At 40.4% G+C, this 27,121-nt stretch overlaps 1 protein-coding gene and 1 long non-coding RNA gene across 3 annotated transcripts in view; one reads left to right on the top strand and one right to left on the bottom strand.

The window, feature by feature from the left end:
• The window catches only part of NRDC (nardilysin convertase), a 110,377-nt gene extending 107,438 nt beyond the window's left edge, over positions 1-2,939 (bottom strand). Inside the window, 1 exon segment of the mRNA XM_020869310.2 lies at positions 2,428-2,939. Coding sequence (XP_020724969.2) covers positions 2,428-2,768 — 341 coding nt within the window. The 5' untranslated portion in view covers positions 2,769-2,939.
• Positions 2,940-3,105: 166 nt separating this feature from the next.
• LOC139035239 (uncharacterized) lies at positions 3,106-25,431 on the top strand. 2 transcript variants are annotated; one of them, XR_011487876.1, is made up of 4 exons: positions 3,106-3,288; positions 5,453-5,544; positions 21,520-21,612; positions 25,188-25,431. It is a non-coding gene; the product is annotated as an uncharacterized lncRNA (long non-coding RNA). The 2 variants fall into 2 exon arrangements; XR_011487875.1 differs by lacking the exon at positions 5,453-5,544 and having other exon boundaries at positions 3,114-3,288.
• Positions 25,432-27,121: the final 1,690 nt, after the last annotated feature.

The raw sequence follows: 27,121 nt of genomic DNA, 5'->3' as shown, positions 1-27,121 counted from the left end.
TTCTCTTTGAAGTCTTTTTCTAACTTTCTCCCCAGGTTGAGTTTTACCACTTCTCACTTCATTCCTTGCTATACGCAGAACATGCTTCTATTATGGTTTCTATAAAACTCCAGTGCTCTAATTATAACTTTTTAATGTGTCTATGTCCCTCTACTGTAGAGGAAGCTCCCTGAAGGCAGGGACTGTCTTAATCATCTTTGTATACCCAGTACCCAGAATAAAATATCATTTATTAAGTAACATTCCAACCACGTTTCGGAAAAAAATTAAAGGTATCTCATATCTTTATGTGTGCAAAGCACACGGTAAGAGTTTAGCATTTTTCAAATGAATTTGCCAAAAATTAGGTCATTAAATGAATATATTGAAAGCAATTAGAACAACATCTGACACACAGAGTACTTTCTATAAACATTACCTGATACTATGTGAGTTTATATAGGTAAAAAAAAAAAAAAAACTGAAGCTATTATTTAATCTGGATGGCAAAAACTAAATAACTTTTCTCAAAGTTTTAACTAGCTCTAATATAACCACATTTTTTATGAGAAGGAGGGAAAATCTGGCCTATTCATAAAGACCTATCGCCTGGGAAAAATAGTATAAAGAGTTGTATTCTGTTAATCTCTAGACTTAGACTGAAGGAAGAAATTAGGCCTATCTTCAATTTAGGGCTAAAACACTTCTTTCTCTACCTTAGTTTCAGTCACCTATACATTGAAGGTGATGGGGAGTGAAAAAGATCATCTCTAAGGTTCTTTACGGCTCTAACAATGTAGGGGCATAAAACAAATTAAAAACCAGAATGCTTCAGGTTCCAACTCAATATGAATAAAAACTTTATAAAAATCAGTAAATGGTGCACTGGATTTGGTGTCAGATGGACAGGGTTTTCATATCAACTCTATTTGTAATTTTAAGCAAGAAGCAAACTCTCTGGATCTCAGTTTCCTCAACCTTTAAAATAAAGTTGGACAATATAATCTCTCTTTAAAATACATTATAGTTAAGGCATTCTATGGAATAAGTTACATGTGAAGAAAATATTTAGGTGGGGATTGTTATTACAGATGTTTAGAGGATTATGGTATAAACCAAAAATTGAAAAATTCAGGATTGGGAGAAATCTTACAAGTCTTCTCTGACTCACCCAAATGAGACTCAAGATCTCTCCAATATATTCTTAGAAGAGAGCACCCAACCATTCTTAGCAATGAGAAACAACCCATGGAAATAAGTTACCTCATCTTAGGCCAACCCTAATACCTAAGTTCTTTTACTGAAACTACATGATCCTCTAGTAACTTCCAGTCATTAGTTTTACCCCTTTCAATTACAGGCACCTCAAGTAGTTGTGGATAGTACACTATGCCCCTTACGTATCCTCTTCAAAAATAAAATCCCCAGCTCCTTCAACTTTTCCTTAAATATAATACCAAGTGTCCCTGACCATCCAGCCTGCCTTCCTCAGAAAAACCCCATTCTTGAATAGTATGGAAGTTCCTTAAAAAAGTAAAAACAGCGCTATCATATGACACTACAGTCCCACTCCTGGGCATATATCCAGAGAAAAACATGGTCTGAAAAGATACTTGCACCTCGAGTGTTCACTGCAGCACCGTTTACAACAGCCAAGACACAGAAGCAATCTAAATGTCCACGGACAGAGGAATGAATAAAAGACGTAGTACATACATACGGTGGAATATTACTCAACCATTAAAAAGAATGAAATAATGGACCTAGAGAGTGTCATACTGAGTGAAGTCAGACAGAGAAGGAGAAATACCATATGATATTCCTTATATACAGAATCTAAAAAGAAAAAAAAGACACAAATGAATTTAAAAAACTTGAAACTCATAGGCTTAGAAAACGAACTTATGGCCGCCTGGTGGAAAAACGGAATTTGGTACATACTGCTATAGTTAAAATGGATAACTAACAGGTATTGGACAGCACACAGAACTCTGCTCAACGTTATGTGGCAGCCTGGATAGGTGAGCGTTTTGGGGGAGAAAGGATACATGCATTTGTATGGCTGAATTCCTTGTTTGTTCACTTGAAACTACTACAACACTGTTAATCCGCTACACCCCAATACAAAATAAGAAGTTATTTTTTTTAAAGTTTTTTTTTAAAAAAGTGAAGAAAAACCTCCATTCTCGCCTGAGAGAATGTCAAAACTACTCGAACAAACCCTCCCCATTCTGACTTCCTGATTCCTGATGGAACCCAAGATCTCCCTCTCTTAGAGCTGACACCACATAGATGCCCCTAACTGCCACCACCATCCAAGTAAGTTTTTGGGGTGGGAAATAGTGCCCCTGAAGCTCCTTCGGAAGATTAGTATAAAAGAAGGGACCACAGCGGGAACAGAGAGGCCCGCCTCCTGCTCTTCTCCCGGGTTCAAGCCTCCTCCCTTACCGGTATTGCTTGGGGTCGCTGGGAGACTTAATGATCTCAGGGTCTCCGGCATTATTGACAGGCCCCCTCCGTCCCTCCTCCTCAGATTCATCGGCTCCGAGACGGGCAACCCGGCCGCTCTCGCCCAAATCTTGTCCATTGGGCTGCAGGTCAGGGCAGCTGCAGGTGGACTTCGCCTTGTTCCTTCCAGGCATGGTCAGTGTAGGAAAGCGTCTGGCAGCCGCCGAGTCTTCACACCGACCCCGCGCTTCTGTTCTCCAAAGCGCCGCGAGCTCCCGCCCGGCCTCACACAACTTCCTCCCGGTGGCACAGACTGCAGCAACCGCAACTCTCCTCAGCATTCACTACCAAACCGGAACGCTGGGCATGCCGTACCCTAGGGTCCACCTCCTCCTCCTACTCCTCCAGCCGCTCCTCCTCCTCCGCGTTCCAGAGGCGGTGGCGGCCGGCGCTGTTGCTGCCGCAGCCGCTGAGGTGGACAGGCCTGAACCCCTCCCCCAATCCGGTCTCCCTCAAGCCAACTTCCCTCATCCCCCCCGCCCCCCAGACCGTCGATGACGCAACTGATTATAGCCAATCATAAGGCAAGAGAGCAGTCACGCGCACGTAACCAACCAATAGGAACAGGGAATAAAAAAAAGGAGCCAAAGAGACCGGGCCGGATTCTCAAAGCACCCAGCGAGCCTTTCGAAACCAGAAGTAGGAGGGGCGAAGAAGAGGCGGAGAGAGCGGCGCGGAGGACGATGGGAGAAGGGCGCCGGGACTGCTGCGCTGCGTTTATGACGTAAGCGTGGAGGTGGTTTGAGGTAGCAACTGAGTGGGCTCTCTGGCTCAGAGAATATTCCCCTGATGCGAAAACTGGTAAGCGAGTGGAGAAAATTAATCCCCCAGCCTTTCCCCCACCATTTATGTCATATTTTGTGCATCCTGCGTCTCAAACTTATGGTGGAGACTTTGTCAGTGACTCAGCACGTTAAAAGCAGAACGCCGGAAGTATTTTTCTGCCGCCGGATGGAAGCGGCATCTGAGTGGAGCTGAGCTGAACGATAGAAATAGTCGTTTTGAGTCTCCTTTTTGTAGCCTGCCAGACATAAGTGCTGCTCGCCCTCAAGGCCTAGAAAGTGCTTAAAAGACAGGTGTAGATGTGTTCACTCTACTGTGCGAAAACATTTTTTAGCTCCCTCGCAGAGAAGAGTTCACAGCGTTAAGTTAGCCAACTTTTATTGAGCAGCCATCTCGTGTCAGGCTTCTACCCTCAGTCCTCTTTCCCAAAAGTTTTTCTGCTTTCAGCGGCTTTAGGTAGGCAAAATGTAATTGAAACAGACATACTGGAAAATAAAAAGCAACTGCCATACAATATATTTTATTAACCATGAGATATGGATTCCTAGCACACCAAAGGAATAAATATGAATGAATGGAAAAACACTTGAAAAGGAGATTTATTGATGATTGTTGTAAGTCTTTAAATTTTTCTAGGCGTCCCCAACTCCAGGCACAGGGAATACTGTCATAAACAAAACAAAAATCTTTGCCTTTTTGGAGCTTGATTTCAAAAAGGGGGAGAAATATAAAATCGATTTTTTTTTTAAAGTGAAAGCTATGACAATGCAGGATAAATAAAAAGTTGGGAAGGAGAATGCAAAGATTCAAGTAGGAGATTATGAAACCTGAACTAGGGCAGCAGATGAGATAAATTAATTGAAAAATATTCCTCGTATATTCGTTTGTTTTCAAGAACCTATCATTTTTATAGTAAGCAACTCCCCTAGATTGTCGTCCTTCAAAGCAGTGTTTTCTTTTCCCTTTATTACCAATTACTAGCACAGCTTCCCAGCACATTATAGTAAAATAGCCTGTGATGTTTGTTGTTGAATAAATACCTGAAGTGACATGTCTCTTTTGAGGTAGTGTGTTTTGAAATTCTCCAAAGCAGTAACACATTACAAGTAATGATTCCCAAAACTGGGTTTGCCTCTTAGAGGTGGATATTCAGTCACTGAGTGTTGTCCAACTTTTTGCGACTGGGTGGACTTGGAGCATGCCAGGCTTCTCTGTCCTTTATCTCTGGGAGTTTGTGGAAATTCATGTCCATTGAGTCGGTGATGCTATCTAACCAACTTATCCTCTGCCATCCCCTTCTCCTCCTGCCCTCAATCTTTCCCAGCATCAGGGTCTTCCAGTAAGCAGGCTCTATGCATCAGGTGGCCAAAGTATTGGAGCTTTAGCATCAATCCTTCCAATGAATATTCAGGGTTGATTTCCCTTAGGATTGACTGGTTTGATCTCCTTGCTGTCCAGGGGACTCAAGAGTCTTCTCCAGTACCACAACTCTAAAGCTCAATTCTTTAGCACTCAGCCTTTATGGTCCAACTCTCACAGGGAACTCTGGCATGCTGCAGTCCATGAAGTTGCAAAGTGTCAGAGGTGACTGAACAAGGACAACAAATGTCAAAAACGGTATCTAGTTCTTTTCTCCCGGTTCTTTTGCTCCCAGGACTCCCTGCCCTATATACTTATAGTAGGGAAGCTTCAAATGCAGACGATAATTGGAATTTTCTGACTAGTATCAAAGGCCACATCCTAGAGTGTGACCTGTTTTTCCCTTTACAAAGAGACCTCTGAATCTTGCAGGTCACCAGACTATTACTATATATGTGTAGTAACAGGCTATTACTATATTACTATTGAAATATAGTAACAGTCTGTAATTAGGCATTCATTTATTCATTTAGCCAGCAAAGAGAGCTCTAACATGTACCAGACACTGGGAATAGAGTAATGAACAAGAAGTTTTTCTGTTCTCTTGAAGCTTACAAGAGGATAAATTGGAAATGTGGAATGTTGATTCTAAGTCGAGTAAAAGTACAGAGTTATCTATTTTACTTTAGTGTCTAAAATTTCTCTGTTAATGATGCAGTGTCCTCTTTACAACTCCTCCTAATTGCCAATAATACCCTTGAGAGAAATTTAAAATGAGCACTATTTTGTGAATGGATTTGTTCTGATTTCCCCCTCTTTGAAGCACCCTGTGGCCAACTTGAGATCACCATGAACCAAGAACCATGATGAAGACATTGCCAAATGTGGGAGGAAAGGCATAGAAAGAGGAAATAGGTAAACAACATATTTACAGTTAAGTCCTGGGCCCACACTATAGGCAGTTATGCCTTTGGAACTTTAGTTATTAATGTCCTGCCCACTCCATGTTTGGTAGCCTTGTATCAAGATCAGGATGTAGGCATATTCTTATAGACTCTTCTGTTGTGAGACTAAATACGTGCAAAACATACCAAGGAATTTGTGTGACTATAAAAATAGTTTTCTCCTGTATAAGCATACTTCTAGGAAGAATTTGGTGTTCAAACTTCAAAATAAGTTGAGTAACTCTAAAACATATGTGAATTGCTTATGCTCCTGTGTGTGTGTGAGTGATGTCTGACACTGTGATCCCATGGACTGTAGCTGCCAGGCTCTCTATGCATGGAATTTTCCAGGCAAGAGTACTAGAGTGGGTTGCCATTTTCTCCTCCAGGGGCTCTTCCCATGCCAGGGATCAAACCCTTGTCTCTTGCATCTCCTGCATTGACAGGTGGATTCTTTACCACAAGTTGTGTGCATGCATGCTCAGACATTTCAGTTGTGTCCAGCTCTTTGCAACCCTATGGACTGTAGCCTGCCAGGCTCGCCTATCCTTGGGATTCTCCAGGCAAGAATACTGGAATGGGTTGCCTTGCCCTCCTCCAGAGAATCTTCCTGACCCAGGAATTGAACCCACATTTCTTGTGTGGCAGGTAGATTCTTTACCCACTGAGCCAACTGGGAATCCCATTTATCACTAGTTTATCTGTTATAAATACTCCTCATTTGTAAGTGCTCCTCATTTCTGATCTAAAAAGACAGATTTTGAGATTTTTGAAATCTTAATGTCTTCCAAAATACAAGGGTTTTTCTTGCCTTGGGATCATTATATCTGTTCCTTTGCTTGGACTGTTCTTCCTTTACATTTTGCATCACTGGTTCCTTCCACCATTGTATGTCAGCACAAATGTCACCTCTTAAGAGAGGCCTTCTCTTACATTCTATCTAAAATAAGGGCTTCCCTGTTGGCTCAGGCAGTAAAGAATCTGCCTGAAAAAACAAACAAACAAACAAACAAACAAAAAAAGAATCTGCCTGCAATGCAGGAGACTTGGGTTTGACCCCTGGTTCCAGAAGATCCCCTGAAGAAGGGAATGGTTACCCACTCCAGTATTTTTGCCTGGAGAATTTCACACAGAGGAGCCTGGTAGGCTACAGTCCATGGGGTCAGAAAGAGTCGGACACGACTGAGCGACTGAACTGAACTGAATGGTATGCAGTGAGGGAAAAAAACAGCACACTTCTGTGCTATCCCTGCTGAAAATGTAAAACCTGAATCTATGTAAGAAGAAACACCAGAAATACAAATTGGGAGAAATATTCTGTAAAATAATTTACATGATCTTTAAAAGGGCAAGGTCATGAAAATCGAAGGTTCAAGAACTGTTTTGCTTTAAGACTAATGAGATTTGAAAATTAAATGCATCACTATAAAGGACATTATTGGGACAGTTGGCTAAACTTGAATGGAATCTGTGGATTAGATGATAGTAATGCATAGATGTTAATTTCCTGACAATGTATAGGTGTAAAAAACTATAAAGCATTCTATATATAAACAGAATTATTATTATTATTATTTGCAGTGCCTAATACATAACTGATATGCAAGAAATATTTGCAAAGTGGGATGTGGGAACATGCGAAATACTTGGAGGAGTACAGGAGATCATATATGATATTTGCTCTGAATTGTTTATAGCATGTAATTATGGAGATAATATATTCAGAAGAAGATTTAAACTATAACTCAAAGTTTATATAAGAAAATAACAAGAGAAGTCACAAGGTTATATATGATAATTGATATAAATTATCATAATGTTATATACCACTGAGCCACCAGGGAACCCCTATATAATTGATAATTTGAGGGTGGTGAGGCATCATATGGGTAACTTATTCTAAAAGGTTTGGGGGGAAAAGACCTCCTTTATACTGTTCTTACAAATTTTCTGTAAGTTTGAAATTTTTAAAAAAAAACATTACCAAGGGGATCAAAAATAATACCATTTGAAACACTGGAACTGCATGCCAGTGTCCTAAATGTAAAATATGATTCCAGGAATTGTGTGTAGAAAAACAGTGCTTTGTAGGTATAATGGTAGCAATTGTTCTCCATCTGACCACACCTTCCAAGATCCTGCTCAAGACCTTCCTCCTGCTGGAATCCTTCTGCGAGTCTTTCATCCCACACTTACCATCCATTCCATACTTGAACTCAGGATACATATTTGTTATATATCACTTCTTTGTTGCTTAGTCATACGTCACCTTGTGACTTCTCTTGTGTTATTATCTTATGTAAATTTTGAGTTACAATTTAAATCTTCTGAATATGTTATCTCCATAATTATATGTAATCAACTTAAGAGGGCTTCCCTGGTGGCTCAGCAGTAAAGAATCCACCTGCCAATGCAGGAGACATGGGTTTGATCCCTGGGTCAGGAAGATTCCCTGGAGAAGGAAATGGCAGCCCACTCCAATATTCTTCCCTGGAAAATCCCAGGGACAGAGGAGCTTAGTGAGCTCCAGTCCATGGGGTTGCAAAGAGTGGGATACAATTTAGTGACTAAACAACAACAAAACTTAAGAGCAGGTATCAGATACAATTTCTTGTTCTCCCAAGTACCTGGCAATCAAGTTTCCACATCCCACTTTGCAAATATTTCTTGCATATCAACTATGTATTAGGCCCTGTAAATAATAATTCCTGTCACATATAGAATGCTTTATAGTCTTTACAGCACCTACACATCCATTATCTCGCTTCCTGTACATAACAACTCTGTGAGGTAGGCGCCAGGACATGATAAACATGCTTAGAGAGGAACTGTGATTTACTGAAAGTCACACAACTATGTAAAAGCAGAACTGAGATGCTTAGTCTTATATTCCAAGTCCAGTGCCTTTTCCACACCACCATAGGAAACAGGTAAGAAGTCTGGACACACCGATGGTCATAGATACTGTATGTTTTCTATTGCTTCTATAACAAATTGCCACAAACTTAGTGGCTAACACAACACAGATATATTATCTTACAGTTCTATAGGACAGAACCCTGACCCAGGTATCACTGGGCTAAAATTAAAGAGTCAGCAGAGTTGCATTTCTTTCTAAAGGTTCTAGAAGAGAATCTGTTTCATTGCTCTTTCTAGCTTCTGGAAGCTGCTCACATTTTTTTGCTCATGTCCCTCTTTCTCTGTCTTCAAAGCAAGCTATAGTGCATCTCTCAATGTCTTTCCTCTACAATTACATCTTCCTCTGACTCTCCCATTTATTAAAAATCCCTTATGATCAAATTGGACCTACCCAGATAATCCAAGATAATCTCCCTATTTTAGGGTCAGTTGATTTAGCAATCTTAATACCTTCTGCAACCTTAGTTCCCCTTTGTCGTGTATCTGAACATGTTCCTAGATTCCAGAGATTAAGATGTGGACATCTTTTGGGTGGGGGTCTAGTCTATTATGTGTATGTTCTTAAAGTTTCACTTCTCAAAGATTCACTGAACATTTTAATGATTCATCATGGGACCAATTTTTCCACCTACTAAAAATCAATCTGCAGTTTCCAACAGGATTCTTTGTTTACTGATACAGTAACTTTTAGAAATTAGTTTCTATGAAAAGTAAGCCAGAGTTTGATTTACAAAAATTCACATAATTTGAGACCATTTGTTCTTAATTCACTTAAGGTACATGAGGCCAGTGACCTTGAGGCCAGTGACTTACCCAAGGTCACACAGCTATTAAGTGGTAGAGCAGGTATTCAAATTAGCAAATCTCTTGGCTTTTCCAATATACCATTTTATCACCAAGAAACAGCCTAATTCTAGGGCCTGATGCTCTAATGCCTGTCATTTAAACATTAATTTGTTGCTTTGGATCATCCATTTCAACTTAAGGTTGCTTTGAAAGTGCAAATCTGTGCAATAGAGGATTAAATAAGATATGTGTTTACATGTGTGTTGTAAAGGGAAAAAAAATGTATGTGATATACGTGTGCCTTAGTTTATAAGCAGACAGTTGTGATTGAAAAGAAAAGCCTAGAAATGGTTTAAGACCTAACTGCCGCCTGTATGATTTTTTTCTGGCCAAGCCATGTGGCTTGCAAGATCGCAGTTCCTGAACCAGGGCTCCTGCAATGGAAGCGGAGTCCTAACCATTGGACCACCATAGAATTAATTCCCTGCCTGTATGATCTTTGAAAAGTGCTGAACTCTGGTAAGGGGTTTCCCTGGTGGCTCAGGGATAAAGAATCTGCCTGCAATGCAGAAGACGCAGGTTTGATCCCTGGGTTGGGAAGATCCCCTGGAGGAGAGCACAGCAACCCTCTTCAGTTTTCTTTCCTGGAGAATCCCGCAGACTGAGGTGCCTGTAGGCAAACTACAATCCGTAGGGTCAAAGAGTCGGACACAACAAACTGGTAAACTCTCAACGTTGGTTTTCCATCTATAAAATACATCTTTCATAGTGTTGTTATGAGGTTTAAATCCCATAGTTCTTGAATATCATGTACACAGAGCCTGGCCTAAAGTATTAATATGTTATTAGGAACTGTTGGCAAGTATTGACTGCAAAGATCCTGATGGCTACTTAACTCCCCAGTTGATGGGAAGTAGGTAGATTTCTTGATTAATCACAAGGTGGAGCTAGAGCCATGGGAATGTATGTCCTGTACTTCAACAAGAATTTTGGATTTTATGGGGGGGGGGGGGAGCCTATTTGAGTCCTGTTTGTTTATTTTTGGCTGTGTTGGGTCTTCCTTGCTATGTGTGGGCTTTCTGTAGTTGAAGTGAGCTGAGACTACTCTCAGGTTGCAGTGTGCAGGCTTCTGAATGTGGTGGCTTCTCTTGTTGCAGGGGGCATGGGCTCTAGGGCTCCTGGGCTCAGTAGATGTGACACATGGGCTTAGTTGCCCCAAGGACTTAGTTTGCCCCAAGGTATGTGGAATCTTCCAGGATCAGGGATCAAACTCGTGTACCCTGCATTGGCAGGCAGATTCTTAATCACTGAACAGTCAGAGAAGTCTATTTTTTTTAATTGAAGTATATTTGCTTTACAATGTTGTGTTGGTTTCTGCTGTACAACAACGTGAATCAGCTATAAATATATAATATTCCCTTCCTCTTGAGCCTCCTTCCCACTCTGTTTTAGTCTTAACAAAATAAATCCTGCCTCTCTTTAAGCCACTGCTGATATTACTCCATTGTGAGAGCTCAGTTTTTGTTTGGCTGGTTGGTTTTTGTTTTGCAAAAAGAGCCAGATGGACAGAGGAGATTTCAGTAGATACTCCTTAATGATGTAAATTTCACTTCTACTTGGAGAAGACTATACAGTTATGAAAGAAAATCTTTAATTCACTTTATTTTCTTTACCTTCTTCAGTCCAGAGAACGGAGGCAGTTCTTGTCTACTCCCCTTGCTCCAAAAGGCATATTTATCATTTTTCCCAAGGAGCCCATTGGGTACCCATACAAATAGGACTCATAGAAGTCTACTTAGCATCCCAATATTCTAAGGATGTAGATTAGGCTTCTGTTGTTCTCAGAGGATCACTTTGAATGTTTTCATAAGCTCATTAAAAACTTAACTCTTAAGAGGGTGTGGAGAAAAGAACCCTAGTACCGTGTTGGTAAGAATGAAGTCACTATGGAATTGGTGTAGTCACTATGGAAGACAGCATGGAGATTCTTCAAAAAATTAAAAATGGAACTATCATATGATTCAGCAATTCCACTCCTGGGCATACATCCAGAAAAGACAAAATCACTAACTTGAAAAGATATCTGCCCCTCCATGTTCATAGCAGCACTATAATAGCCAAGACACGGAAGCAACCTAAATGCCCATTGACAGATGAATGGATAAAGGAGATGTGGCATATATATATATATATATATATATATATATGTATACACACACACACACACACACACACACACACACATATATATACTGGCGTGCTGCAGTCCATGAGGTCACAAAAAGTCGAGCATGTCTTAGCAACTGAACAACAAATAAATTTTACTCAGCCATAAAAAAGAATGAAATAATGCTATTTGCAGCAACATGGATGGACCTAGAGATTATCATACTAAGTGGAATAAGTCAGACAGATATCATATGACATCACTTACATGTGAAATCTGAAAAAAAATTACAAATTTATGATTATAGAAGGAGATGGGAAGGATAAATTAGGAGTTTAGGATTAACATATATACTATGTATAAAATAGATAAACAGTAGGGGCTTACTGCATTGTACAAGGAAGTATATTCAATATCTTGTAATAACCTATAATGAGAAAGAATCTAGAAATATATATACATATATATGTATATATGGGATTCCCAGGTGGCACTAGTGGTAAAGAACCCACCTGCCAGTGTGGGGGAGGTCAGAGACAAGGGTTTAATCCCTAGGTCGGGAAGATACCCTGGAGGAAGGCATGGCAACCCACTCCAGTATTCTTGCCTGGAGAATCCCATAGAGGAGCCTGGCAGGCTGCAGTCCACAGGGTCACAAAGAGTCAGACACAACTGAAGTGACTTAGCATGTATGCATGCATATGTGTATATACATATAACTGAATTACTTCACTGTACACCTGAAACTAATACAACATTGTAAATCACCTACACTTTAATTCACAAAAGAAATCTGAATTTTCAATACATTCAGGCTTGATCTTGTAGACTATATATCTATTTGGAACAACAAAAGATTCTAAATAGTCAAAATGATCTTGAGAAAGAACAAAGCTGGAGGCATCACATTTCTTGATTTCAAACTGTATTGCAAAGCTACAGTATGATACTGGAATAAAAACACACAGATCAATGAAACAGAATAGAGTCCAGAATTAAACCCATGCATATATGATCAATTAACTTATAGCAGAGGTATCAAGAATATATAATGGGGAAAGGACAGTCTCTTCAATAAATGTTGGGAAAATTGGCCATCCATATGCAAAAGAATGAAGCTCTTATCTCATACCTTGCACAAAAATCAACTCAAAATGGATCAAAGTCTTAAACTTAGACACCAAACCGCAAAACTCCTAGAAGAAAATATAAGGAGTAATTTCCTTAACATTGATTGGTTTAACCATAATTTTTGGAGAATTTGGCACTAAAAGCAAAGGCAACAAAAATAAAAATAAACAAGTGAAACTACATCAAGCTAAAAAGCTTCTGGAGAGCAAAGGAAACAATTCATAAAATGAAAGGCAGCCTACAGAATGGGAGGAAATATTTGCAAATCATATATCTGATAAGGGGTTAATATACAAAATACATAAAGAATTCATGACTCAATAGCAAAAAGAGAAAGACTCTCATTTTAAAAAGGAAAGAGGTCCTATATAGACATTATTCCAAAGAAGACATACAGATGGCCAAAGATACATGAAAAGGTGCTCAACATCACCAGTCATCAGGGAAATGCAAATCAAAACCGCAAGATATCATTGCACAACTGTTAAAATGGCTATTATAAAAATAAAAGACACAAAATAACAAGTGTTGGCAGGGATGTGAAGAAAATAGAACCCTGTACACACACACACACACACACACACACACACACACACACACGGCTTAGAACCCTGTACACACACACACACACACACACACACACACACGGCTTCCCTAGTGGCTCAGTGGTAACGATTCTGTCTGCCAATGCAGGAGATTTAGTTTCAATCCCTGGATCAGGAAGATAATCTGGAGAAGGAAATGGCAACCCACTCCAGTATTCTTGCCTGAGAGAATACCATGGACAGAGGAGCCTAGCAGACTACAGTACATGGGGTCACAAAAGAGCTGGACACAAATTAGCAACGAAATGTGGGGGGGGGGGGGGAGATACAGCTGGTTCTCAAGGTCATTAATCTGGTAACATATATTCTGATTCTCGAAAAGGATAATGTAACATGCAGCATTTCCCAAACTTGCTTGACTATAGGACACCCTCTGCTTCTCCTTTTTTAATTCTTATTTTTTGGCAGGGAATATTCTACTCTGTGAGAAAAAATTGGAAGAGACTGATTTTTAGTTTGTTTTTATTATGCTGATCTGCCTGTTCTTAGCTATCCCATTACGCACTATCAGAGCATGTTAAATAAGGCTTCCCTGGTGGATCAGATAGTAAAGGATCTGCCTGCAATGCAAGAGACCAAGGTTCAATCCCTGGGTCAGGAAGATCCCCTAGAGAAGGGAATAGCTACCCACTCCAGTATTCTTGCCTGGAGAATTCCATGGACAGAGGAGTCTGGTGGGGTACAGTCCTTGGGGTCACAGAGAGTCAGATAGGACTAAGCGACTTTCACTTTCAAATGAATAATTCCTAGAATGAGAAATGATGCTCCCTGGAAGTCCTCAGAGAAGCAAATTGTTCACTGTCATTCCACCAAGCTTGTTCCTCCAAGGACCAACCCAGAGTGGGTTGTAATGACCAAACCCACAGGAAGAATAATCAAAAGGGAAGGCCTAAAACCTAACCTGACTTCCTACAAGGAATTCAGATCACAGCCAGGGAACCAAGACTTTCATATATAAATATTTCTTGTTTTGTATTCCTGTTCTATTCCCCCCAAATGGTTAGTAATAAAATCCTTTAATTCTGGAATTGGATTGAGAGAAGGATGGGGTGGAGGTGGAGTAGAATAACCCAAAACAGAATTACTGAGTCACCTGGGAGTCCCAAGTGTGCAGGTACAGTTCATTCATATTCAGTTCTGCATGTTAGCCCATTGTGTGAATCTACCATGATATACTTATCCATTCTATAGATTTGTGGTAGTCACCAAGAAGAGAGGGAAAGAGAGTCTGTGGAATATGTAAAAAGGACGACAGAACAAGGAAAGCTCTTCCTAGCTTGTACAGTGGGATTCAGAGTTTAAAACAATTCCTTGACTCGCTATCATGGATGGGGAGGTCCTAGGCCAAAGTTGGATATCCATTAAGTTGTTCAAAGACATATTTTTGTATTTTCTAGTGCCAACACCATTCTAGCAAAAAAACAAGACAAAAAGCTCTGTCCTCACAATCTTTCATTCTAGTGGGAGTTTATTATATTTTATTTTAATTTTTACTTTAAGATATATCACACATATAAAAGGTTATCTACAACATATTAAAGAATAATTAAAGAATAGTCATAAAGCAAATACACATCTACAAACAGCCTAGTTTAAGAAATAGAATATTACCAGTACATGAGTCCCCCATGTGGCTCTTTTGTATCATATTTCCCTCCCCCATAGAGGTAATAACTATATTGAATTTTATGTTAATAATTCCCTTGCTTTTCCTTGTAAGTTTTACCACAGTGTCTCTGTATCCCCAGACAATATTGTATCCGTTAGGTTCCTGGCAGGAAACAGATGGCACACTCAAATTAGTATAATTTGAGGAGAGTTTATTAAAGGAATTATTTACAAAGGTGCAGGCAGGATACAGAAGAATACCACAACAGGATATTATCTTTAGTAACAGTGCTGTTTATCACCATGGGCTTGAAGCAAGAGTAGTGGAGGTGGTTTCAGGAAGCCAGACAGAAAGAGCCTCCTGATAGGAGCTGAGACCTTCATTGGAGGGAATCCTGCCTGCCTATAGCAACCCACAGCAAGGGTACCATAGAATAAACACTCAACCCCACTTGCTTCTACCTATCCAATATTCTGCTGGCACCGTGCATCAGCCAAATCTAACCGGAAGCTATAAGTCATAAAGGGCCCATAGATTCGGTCCACTCAGTGCATCCTCCTGAAAATAGAAGTGTGGAAAGTGAATATGGAGGGTCAAACTGAAGTTATCTGGGCAAGTTATATTGCTTAGATTTGCCTGTTTAAATTTACATAAATGGAACCATTTAGTATGTTATTCTTCTGTTACTTACCTTTATTGTTTATTCATTAAAACAGTTCAATTGTATAGCTACGTGTGTGCGTGCTCAGTCACTGTGTCCAACTCTTTGCAACCCCATGGACTATAGTCCACCAGGCTCCTCTATCTTATGGAATTTTCCAGGCAAGAATACTGGAGTGGGCTGCCATTTCCTCCTCCAGGGGATCTTCCTGACCCAGGGGTCGAATGCATGTCTCTTTCATCTCCTGCATTGGTGGCAGATTTTTTACAACTGAGTCACCTGGGAGTCCCAGGTGTGCAGGTAGAGTTCATTCATATTCAGTCTGCATGGTAGCCCATTGTATGAATCTACCATGATATACTTATCTGTTCTGTAGTTGACAGACATTTGGACTGTTTGTAGCTTTTTGTTTTCACAGGGATACTGCCTTAGAATTCTTATGTAGCTATGCAAGCACAAGAATGCATATACATATGCAGTTGCTAGATAGTGCAATGTGTGCAAGTTAAACTTAAATATTTTCCAAAGTCCTACTAATTTAAACTCCAACTAGCACTAAATGAGGGTTCCCGTCACTCTACAGTTTCACCAATACCTGGTTATCTGAGTTTCTAGTTTTTGTCAGTCTGGTAGGTGAGAAATAGTGATTTGTGATTTTAATTTTCACTTTCTTGTTTCTGACAAAGTTGAGCATCTTTTCACATGCTTTTTGGCCTTAATACAATGGTATTTTTCCTTCTGCTCATTTTACTGTTGAATTTTTCTCTCTTTCTTTTGTCAGTCATATGTTATCAATATCCTCTCCCCCTTAGATTTGTTTTTTCGTTCAGAATAAGGTTATCTTAAATTAGACTTTTTTTCCTTCATGGCTTGCACTTTTAGTTTCCATTTAAAAAGATCCTTCTCTATCCTGAAGTCATAAAATATTTTCCTATTTTGTCTTCTGAAAGTTCAGTTGTTTTACATTATGCTTTGAGATTTAAGTCTTAAGTCTAGCTAGTACTGATATTTGTATATAGTATAAGGTAGGGATCAGATTTTTTTTTCCATATAGATAACCAGTTATTGAATAGTCCATCTTTTCCCAACTGATCTGTAAACGCTTTCTGTGACCAAAAAAAAAAAAAAATTGTTTCCGTGTATGTATTGATCTTTTCTAGGATTTTCAGTGTATTCTGCTGGCCCGCCACAGAGCTCGAGTATCTGCCCTTAAGGACTTCAGTTCCTGAAGGCTCTTATTTGATATTATTCCCCTGGAGAAAATATATTTTAATCCATTACTTTTCATATCATCTCAATGGAAGAGTAATTTATTAGCATCTGTCTTACATCAGGACTGAGAATGTGGTTATTTTAATGTTGGGAGAAAAATGGGAAAAGAAGGCTCTAAGATAGCATGAAAACACTTGTTACATGAAAAGTGGTTCCCTTTGCAAAGGGGAACAGATCAAGGAAGATGACCTTGATCCTAGCATCCAAGGGATATTTATGCAGATCTGATCAGCTGAGGACAAGCATGTGTATGGAGCAGAAGTATTTCTAGAGTCATATTTTCATATGATGTGAAGAAATCTGCTTATGTAATGAATACAATATATACATATACAGTAATATATATGGAAAAATAGGTACTTTTATTTTTAGCTGCTCTTTTAAAGAATCACTTATTGAGTCATGCATAGACAACCTAAGTAGTTTAGACAATTACCAGCTGATTCCCAGGTATTTTGTATATACACTATGAAAGGCAGAAAGACACCAATATGGGAAGGTAGAGACTTCTGTTTCCATAGGCACAACTGTGATCTAGGCAGTTCTTGTAAGAACTGGGAGCTGGGAAAAACAGCTCCTTATAAGTGCCTGGTGGTGGACGCTGGATACTGCTGCCAGCTTATCCTTAAAGAAAAACAGGGGAAAAAAGATTCTTCAACTTAAGCAGACTCCAGAGGTTTGAGGGAAAGATTTTTAAAAGGCCTTTGGCCATGAAGTGCTTTAAGTTTATGTCCATGGGTACAAACCATTATTTCTTTTTTATGGCTTCCTCCAGAACTAGCTTGATTGTGATCTCTTCATCCTCTCAACACCCTTCCAAAATGCCATCGCCATTGCCACCTTTCAGCTAAAAATCTAAGATAGCAACTGCCTTGTCTAGGCATCATCCCATCTGCTGATCAAGAGCATTCAATTCTCTTCATTCAGCAAACAGCCACTGAGCACCCTTAAAGTGCTGTAATCTCTGGGGGACTTGGGATTTGAGATAGAGGTAAAACTCTCTTTCCTGGCCTTCAGTAACTCACTTTCTAGTGGTGGCAAAGACAAATGGTTGGGTCCCATAGCAGTTTATTTCTTAAAGAATGCCCCAGTAGTGTCCTATAAAGCACTGGTGCAGCTGTCAAAGCCAGACAGGGGTCTAAAACATGGGCAGTCGAGAGAAAAGAGATCCTCTCCTCTTCTGTCACTGCTGGAGTGAGTTGCTTTGGGTGTGTTTCATGGGATGAGATGGGGGCTGGGTCTCCAGCACCAGTCCCTGCTCTCGCCACTGGGAGAATCGCTCACCAGGTTTTCAAGGCTCTTAGGATGTGAAGAAAGACAACATCCCATCCCAGCGCTACACTCAGTCAAGAGTTGCATTACTCCTTGCTACTTTATCAGTTAACCCTCACAGCCATTTCCCTGGGTACAGGATTGACCAGGGAAACCCCTACAGAAAGATAAAATAGCTGAAAATTCAGTGTCACTGCCTCACAGGCTCCCAACAACCATTCCCCTTTAATACTTGTCTTACTTGTCTTGGTTTTTGAACTAGTCCAGTGGTTCCGTCTTTTCCCGTTCTCTTGGTGATTATGTTCATTTGAAAGGATTTTTACTAGAAGTCAGCACACTGTCATGGTGAAGCACTGGGACTCTGAGGTTTCAATGCCTGCTCTGCATTTACCAGCTGCTTGGTCTTAGATAAATTAAATAACTTCTCTGTTTCCTTATCTATAAGATGGGGATCTTATAAGATTGTTTTGTGGATTAAATTGATGTAGTGTCCTCCTCAGTATCCATGAGGGATCAGTTCTAGCACTGCTGAGGATACCAAGATCTGTGGATGCTCAAGTCCCTTATATAAAATGACATAATATTTGTACATAGCCAATGTACATCCTCCAGTGTACATCAAATAATCTCTATATTATAATACTTATTACAATGTAAATAGTTGTCAAATGTGACAAAGTGTTGCTCTTTGGAATTTTCTGGATTTTTTTTTTTTTCTATTTTCAATCTGCTGTTCATTGCATCTGTGGATACAGAACCCACATATATGGAGGGCCAATTGTATGTGTCAAGTGTTTAGACTAGTACCTAGAACACAGCAAGCACAATATAAATGCTACCTAGTATCAGTTATCAGCTATGTGCCAGACATTGGTCTAAGCTCTTATGTTAATGCATTCAATCCTCACAATAACCGTATGAGGTTGGCATGATTTACAAATGAGAGGTTTAAGCAAAACAGAGGTTAAGTAACTTGCCCAAGGCTCTGAGGGTGCAGCAGTGGATGAAACAGGCAAGATCCCCACTCTTGTGAACCTTTCATCAAACAAAAAAATAATTTCATGATGATTAATGAAGATTTATTTTCATGATGAAAATAAAACAAGCTGAGGGGGTATGATAGAGTCAGGGTACACTTCTCTGAGGAATGACATTCCAGGGACTCCCCACCCTTCCCTGTCATTGGCTTGTGTTCATAGCTACCCTGGTTTACCTCAACACATTTCAATAACTCTGAATCTTGTTAGTGAAACTATTGGAGTCTCATTTCCTTCGTTTAAGTAGGTCTCCAGACTCCTCCTGCACATTTGCCTAGTTCTTGCCTGGTTTATTTCACAGAAAAAAAAAATTGTGTTCAGTGTCATTGGACAATCTATTCCCACAAGTACTCAGAAAATTACAATATGGCACAGTAAGTTCTACAGCAAAGGAAAACAAAGGGGGATGTGGTTTCTCAGAGGAGGCACATAAGGAAGCTTGGGAGACAGAAAGCAGAAAGAACAGCAGATGCAGAGGCTCCAATCTAATGTGTGCCCCATTCATCTTCTCAAACCAAGAAAAGGTTGTCACTAGTTTTATTGGAAATCCTCACTCTATGAACTACTACAGTTTGAAAATATTGTTTACTTGCTGTGTGAAGGTGGAGTGACAGGCGCTTCCAGTACAGTTTTGGGGAGTAGTACCTATGAGGAGGTCCAGCTACTTCTGCTGGGATCTCTTGAGCCCCTGGATTCTCTATATCTTCTACCAGGACATGAGGGTAGAGAACATTACTCTTGGGGCTGCTGCTAGCCTGTTTAGTACCTGTGTTAGTTTCCTAAGGGTGCCGTAACAAAGTGCCACAAACACAAAAGAAGTGTATTCCCTTACAGCTCTGAGGCAGGAAGTCCAAAATCAAGGTGTTGGCAGCAATGGTTTCTTTGGAAGGCTTTGAGGAGGAATGTTTCATGCCTGTTTCCTAGCTACAGGTGGTTACCAATAATCCTTTGCATTCCTTGGCCTGTAGCTGCATTATTCCAGTTGCCACCTCCATCATCACATAGTCTTCTTCCCTGTGTCTCTTCTGTGTCTCTGTGATCAAATCTCCGTCTTCTTCTTGTAAGACACCGGTCAGTGGATTTAGTGCTGCACTTATGTATAGTATGGCCTCATCTTAACTTGATTACATCTGCCAAGACCTTATATCCAAATAAGGTCACATTTGTAGGTACCAGGAGTTAGGACTGAATATGATATCTACCAAGGTTCTTGGCCTCCTCAATCAATAGGAATTGATCAGAGACCAGGCAAGAAATACAGGCAAGGCTTTATTGGGGCCCCTGCTGCAGCAGCAGGGAATAAGAACAAACAACAGGTTCCCTTGTTTGCTCACTCCGTGAGTGGGAGCAAGCTTATTCCTTTCAGGAGGTGAGGGTAGGCGTATGTCCAGGGGTCTGGTGGAGGGGTGGCTTAGGTATTTTGCCTGCCCCTTAGGTGGTGTGTGTGTAGGGGGTATGCTCAGTTCTCTTGCTTTTGTTCCTGACCCTCTGCTTTTGCTCCAGGCTCTTCAAAAGTGGCATTTGGATTTTTTGGTCTCTTTATATCTTTTGTCCATAATTTTGCTCTAACTGTACCATGCACACAGTTATTTTTAGTCCCGTATAATTTCTTTGTATTTGGTTTCTTGAGGAGAGGTGTGTTCAGGTGCAAGCATTGCACCAGTGCAGCAAAGGGTCCCAGGCCCCAGCCTATCTCAAATGTATCTTTTAGGGGGACACAGTTCAACCCACTACAGCATCTTTGTGCAAATTGGAAGCAGGTGTTCCCTCTGGATGGATGTTGCCCCTCTATTCATGGCTTAGTGAGCAGATAGCACCTTTGGGTGAATTATACAAAGGAACCCTTCCTTATGGTGGAGGCAGCCCCACACTAGGACACAAAACTCAGCAGCTGGAGCCCAGGCTGCATTTCAACTGCCATTCAGTTCACATAGGCCCTCTTGCAGGACACAACCTATTCAATCACAGATACTCATCCTGCCTGCTCTACACTCGGCTGCCTGCCTTGGGTCTCTGCAAACCCCCATCCCATGCCATCCTTGCTTGTCAGGGGATGTTTGACTTTAAGGAATTCAATATATTGCCATTTCTCAAGGATTCTCTGTATCAGTTCCTATTCTGGGAACGAATGAAACAGCATGCTGTTCCCAGGACTGAGGTCATAGGATGAGACATGTATGAATCCCCTTCAGTGGCTCTTTTCTGCATCAGCTACCTTATATGTATTAGACTATCTATATTGTGACTATTGATAAAATTTCATCCTGTGTAATAGCTGAGTAATCATCTTACTAAAGATATATAAGACTGCATTTCTGCTAATAAAGCACCCTTGCTCCATCAGAGCTTGGGTCCCCATGTCTGTCTTTCTTTCTCTCTCTCTCTCCCTCTCTCTCTCTCCCTCCCTCCCTCCCTCCCTCCCTTCCTCTCCCTCCCGCTCTCTCTTCTCTCTCTTTCACTTTCTTATCGTCAACTCCGGACCTCCAGGTTCTGGTCCATTAAAGGACTGCAACAAGTGGCGCCTGAACAGGGACCTGACATACGTGGCATTTCAGACGGAGTGACTCAGGGCCTATTGAGGTAAGTTCTAAGACACAGGTCAAACGGCTGAAAAGTCCCATCATTTCTCTACTTTACTTCACCGTTTGTTCAAAAAGACCTTTTAAATCTTAAAGCAGAAAACTATGAGATCTCTGTCTGTCTGGATATATATCTGTATGTCTCAATGTATGTCTTTGTCTCTAGATAATATTGCTGAGATTAATTTACAAATGAGCTAAACAACAGTTCATGGTTTCTGAAAGAAAGTAAGATGCATATTTTCAGTAAAAAGGGTATAAGAAATGGAATTACATTTTATTAAAAGAAAAAGGAAGTATGGCTTATAGATGGCTGTTCTATGAATAGACAAATAAAGTGATGAATACAGAAAGTGTAAAAAAAGTTTGTGAAAAATGAAACCCAAAAAGAAAGTTCTATGTGTGGTACATTTTATTAAGAGAAAAAGAAAGAAATATGGCTTATAGATGGCTGTTCTATGAATGGACGAATAAAGTGATGAATACAGAAAGTGTAAAAAAGGTTTGTAGAAAGTGAAACCCAAAAAGAAAGTTCTGTGTGTGGTGCATTTTATTAAGAGAAAAAGAAGTATGACTTACAGATGAATACAGGAAGTGTAAAAAAGGTTTGTGGCAAATAGAAGAGATTTTTATGCATGATACAAGTTTATTAAGACATGACTTTACTAATAACTGCTAGCTATAGCTATATTATTTTCTATGTCACTTGTTTCAGAAGATTATTTCTTACATTAACAAATGTGTGACTGAGCCTATGATAATACTGCTGATATACATTTCCATATGAGATCAATGACTGTAATAATGTAACTCTGGATATGGGAAGAAGCAACAAGAGGGAATATTTTCTTGGACCAAGAGGCTAGTAAGACAGTGGTCCAGAGACTTTTGCTACTTGCAAGGCCTGGTCCAGTAACAGCACCCTGAGTGACCTATCAATGGAATCTTCCCTAGACGTGGGAATAAGCCTTCCCAGCACCATGGGACACAAGGGCCATAAAATGCCCCCCAAACATGGTCAAATATGTGGCTTTGAAGAGACCCTGCTGACTGGAAGTTGGTACTTGCCAGCTGCCTCTATAAAGATTGCATCATGACCACTGCAAGCTGCTGACCTTCGACACCCCCTGAAAGGAGTTCAGGGTAGAAATAAAAAATAAGGCACTCTTTGCTCTGGGAAAAACCCAGAAGTACTGGCCTTCAGACAGTCAGATGTTTTCAGGTAAAGATTTTATGAGCCCAAATTCTTGCATTTTCTCATACCTAGAAAAACACTAATGTCATGAACCAGTGTCTGGTCCTAATTCTCCTGGTAGCCCCTGAACAGCTTTTCTACTTCTGTTAATCTTTGGGCCATGTACCTTTAACTTTCTTGTTAAATTGTTTCTTTCAAAATACAACAGATCTCCAAATGGTAGTATGACAAGAATATTCCCTGACCAACACCTAGACAATGCTGAAACAAGTCACCTAATCATTCCATGGACTCTCATCTCCCTCTGTTAATGCATCCTGACAGAGAGCAGACGAAGGGAACCCAAAACCCCATGACGCCCCTGTACAGCCTGAAGAAGCCAGAGCGGTCATTGCCCCTTTTCCCCTGAGACTGGGTTCCCAAATGCCTGAGAAGGGAAATAGGTAGACAGTTAGACATGGTATCAAAAGGGCAAAATCCAAAATCAGGATTTCCAAAATCAGAAGAATTAATGTTTATGGCTAATCATACAATTGTCAGTTGGGGACCCCATGGTATATGGTTATCTAACTGCTCAGATGATATTAACAGTACTGTATATGATTATGTTACTCAAGTAGCATAGAAGATTACCAACAGTTCAATGAAACACTTCCATGATAAGGACTCTTTGGTTGGCTTGATGGCGAAATGACACCTTCTCGCCCTCAAATAGTCCTCAGTAAACGAATTGGGCCTAAAGAATGAGACATCTGGAAACTTGCTACAAACACCAAAGAACTTAGAACTTGGACTAGACATTTCACAGAGACCAACTGTAGTCATAGTAACTATTTCTTTCATTATAATCAATCCTATTTCATACAAGCTTGTGTTCTCCTTCCTTTTGTTACAATTATATGTGCTGTTTACCATTGCCTTTATGCAAAAATTGTTAAAACTAAACAGACTCATTTGATCAGGACCCTTTTCACTAAAATATCTGCAGTCACTCAAATTATGAAAAATAAAAAAGGGGGAATTGCCAGGGGATGTTTGACTTTAAGGAATTCAATATGTTGCCATTTCTCAAGGATTCTCTGTTCCTTATCAGTTCCTATTCTGGGAACCAATGAAACAGCACACTGTTCCCAGGACTGAGGTCATAGGATGAGACATGTATGAATCCCCTTCAGTGACTCTTTTCTGTGTCAGCGATCTTGTGTGTATTAGACTATCCATATTGTGACTATTGATAAAATTTCATCCTGTGTAATAGCTGAGTAATCATCTTTCTAAAGATATATAAGCCTGCATTTCTGCTAATAAAACACCCTTACTCCATCAGAGCTTGGGTCCCCATGTCTGTCTGTCTGTCTGTCTGTCTGTCTGCCTTTCTCTCTCCCCATCCCTCCGGCTCTCTCTTTTACTTTCTTATCATCAACTCCGGACCACCAGGTTCTGGTCCATTAAAGGACCACAACACTTGTCTGCATTATTCCTTCCATTTCCATATCTGGGAGTAGAACTCAGTCTTGTTCTCCTATGTCTAGTCTTTGGGTGTCTTTTGTGAAATGATCTGATTCTGTATCTCCTATGAATAGGTGGTATTTATGCCTGGCCAGCACCCATTCTCTTCTCATATAATAGCAGCACCCAAATTTTCCCTTAGGGGCCACCACTCCTCTCCCACTTGGAGTTCATCTGGTTTCAGTGGGACTAACTCTGTTTTCCAAATGCAGAGATGGGCACAAGGTACAGGTTCAGCCAATCAGAACACTTGCCTCCTGGTATAATAATTGATTCTAAAACAGATACATGACCCAAGACTCATGCTAAAACTATTGAAGTATCCATCAACAGATAAATAAAGATGTCATGTATATATACAATGACATACTACTCAGCCATAAAAAAAGAATGAAATGGTGCCATTTCAGCAACCCAGATGGACCTAAAGATTATTCTAAGCAAAGTAAGTCAGAAAGAGAAAGACAAATACCATATTATATCACTTATGTGGGGGATCTAAAATATGACACAAATGAACCTATCTACAAAACAGAAACAGACTCAGAGACATAGAGAACAGACTTGTGGTTGCTAAGGGGAAGGGGTGGTGGAGGAGGGGTTAGAAGAAACCAACTGGGAGTTTAGGGTTACAAGACGTGAACTATTGAATAGAGAATGGATAAACAAGGTCCTACTGTAAGTACAGAGAACTATATTCAATATTATGTGATAAGCCATAATGGAAAAGAAAGTAAAAAAAAGTGTGTGTATGTATGTATAACTGAATCACTTTGCTATACAGTAGAAATTAACACAACATTGTAAATCAGTTTTTTTTTTTTTAAAAAGAGAAAGCTATTGAAGCAAATGCACTCTCTTTTTTTGTACAGACGGCTACGTGGTAAGATAAACTTGAAGCAACCTGAGGATGAAGCCAACCCAGAGATGGTAAAACTGAGAGATAAATGGAATCCTGATAATATCAATCAATCACCTGGTTCTAGCTGAGCCTGAAGCTAGATGTACACCTGGACTTTGCAGTAACATGAGCTAACAAATTCCCCTTCCACCATGATCTCTTTTTTCCCCCCTTGTGATTATTAAATGTGGGTATATGTCACAAAATCAAAAGAATCCTCACTAATGCAGTATCTGACACATCCATCACTTCTGCTCTGTTTCCAAAGCTTCACATCATCTCTGGTTTACCAGGGTCTTGGTGCCTGCGTCCTTACAGATGAATAGGAGTTAACCAGGCTAGAGAAAAGGAAAGGGCTTCCTATCACACTGTGGTGGGGATAAATGAAGAACTATGTTATACTTTGGGGAAGTTGGTAAGTGGGGGGTAGGTTATGTCCCTTTGGGAAGCTGCGATTTCTGTCTATACTTTTTCATTTTCCTGTGGGCTGAGCACTCTCTCCAGCTCGGCCGTGTATTGAGTAACTCTCTTGCTCCTCAGTGCTCCAGCAGTGTATCCTAACCTACTGTTGGGAATCAATAGTGAGCCGTGCTCCTTGGAGACACACACTGATCCTTGTAATTCTCTGCATCCTCTGCATCACCCAGCACAGAACTGGGACCCAGAGGATCTTCATAAGTGCAAACTGAATGGCCATACCTGTCTTCTTGCAGCCTTCCCCCTCCAGTAAGCCTTCCCTGTTATAGTCTGTCCTGATCTCCCCCTTTTGAGTCATTCATGAACTACTATCTTGTATTGTGACTTTTATTGCATTGGTGCTGGACCTGTCTTCCTAGTTCCTAAGATCTCAGATGGCAGGAGTCTTTTCCCAAAGCTCTTAGCACAAACTCAAGGAAGAGTCATGCATAAATAATGAATACTTCAGATGAACTTTAATGCATATCCCAACACTGCCACCATGATGAGGGTAAAGGGTATATTAAGAAAAGTCAACGTATATCAATACAACATATCAACACAGAACAAGGAGACACCACAGATATTTGCAAATGGGATCTTTCCTTTTGTTACTATGTATACCCTGGTATTTCTTTATATTTTTACAAACTCACAACACTACATGACATTTCATATTTCATATGTCACTGAGAAGGGGTGTCAGTAAGCAGAAAATAAAAAACCAGGAAAACATCTGTTTAGCTGGAATCTGATGGAGGGGTGGGGACATGAGAGCTATGATCCTTCTCTCTGCTCAGTCTTAGAGAGCAACAACTCTGATTTTTGCTAATTGCTCCTCCTGAGGAATTCTTTTCAGCCTGTTGTGGTACATCTCCTAGGCTGGCATGAGACAGGTTGGTCCCTGATTGAATAAATTAGAAAGAGTCATCGGGGGAATTGAAGATGTTGTGCAAACTGAGTAAGGTGACGTTTCACTGTGTGACTCGGGAGATCATCTGCCCCTGTGATGGGAGGAAAGCCTATGCTGTCCAACCCTGCTCCAGGGTTTCATTTTACTGAGGGTGTGGGTGCCATGAGGAACGTGTGTTCCTTGCTTCCATCCTTCCCCCAAGCAGAGAAGAAGACAGATGTAGACACAATGGATGCTTAGGTTTTTTCTTCAGCTTGCCCTCCCCCTGCCCACAATATGCAGGGTTCAGGACCAAGACTGCCCACTCCTGGGGGCAGACCCTATCCGGTTCTGAAACCAACCAAGCCATTTGCTGCTTTCTCTATGTAGTCTTGGGTTGGTTGCTTCTCAGAGGCAGGCCTCAGTTTTCCCCATCTGAGTAATGGAAATTCTAAAGCCCACATTACAGGGTTGTGTCAAAGATCATTAGGGCTTCAGTGAGAAAGTGCTTTGGGAACTGTAAAGTGCCAAACACGTGACTAGTGATTTCTGTTATG

The sequence above is a fragment of the Odocoileus virginianus genome, chromosome 5, assembly GCF_023699985.2.
Source record: "Odocoileus virginianus isolate 20LAN1187 ecotype Illinois chromosome 5, Ovbor_1.2, whole genome shotgun sequence".
Classification (NCBI taxonomy): domain Eukaryota; kingdom Metazoa; phylum Chordata; class Mammalia; order Artiodactyla; family Cervidae; genus Odocoileus; species Odocoileus virginianus.
The sequence above is the reverse complement of the archived record's forward strand: the minus strand, read 5'-3'. Positions and strand labels throughout refer to the sequence as shown.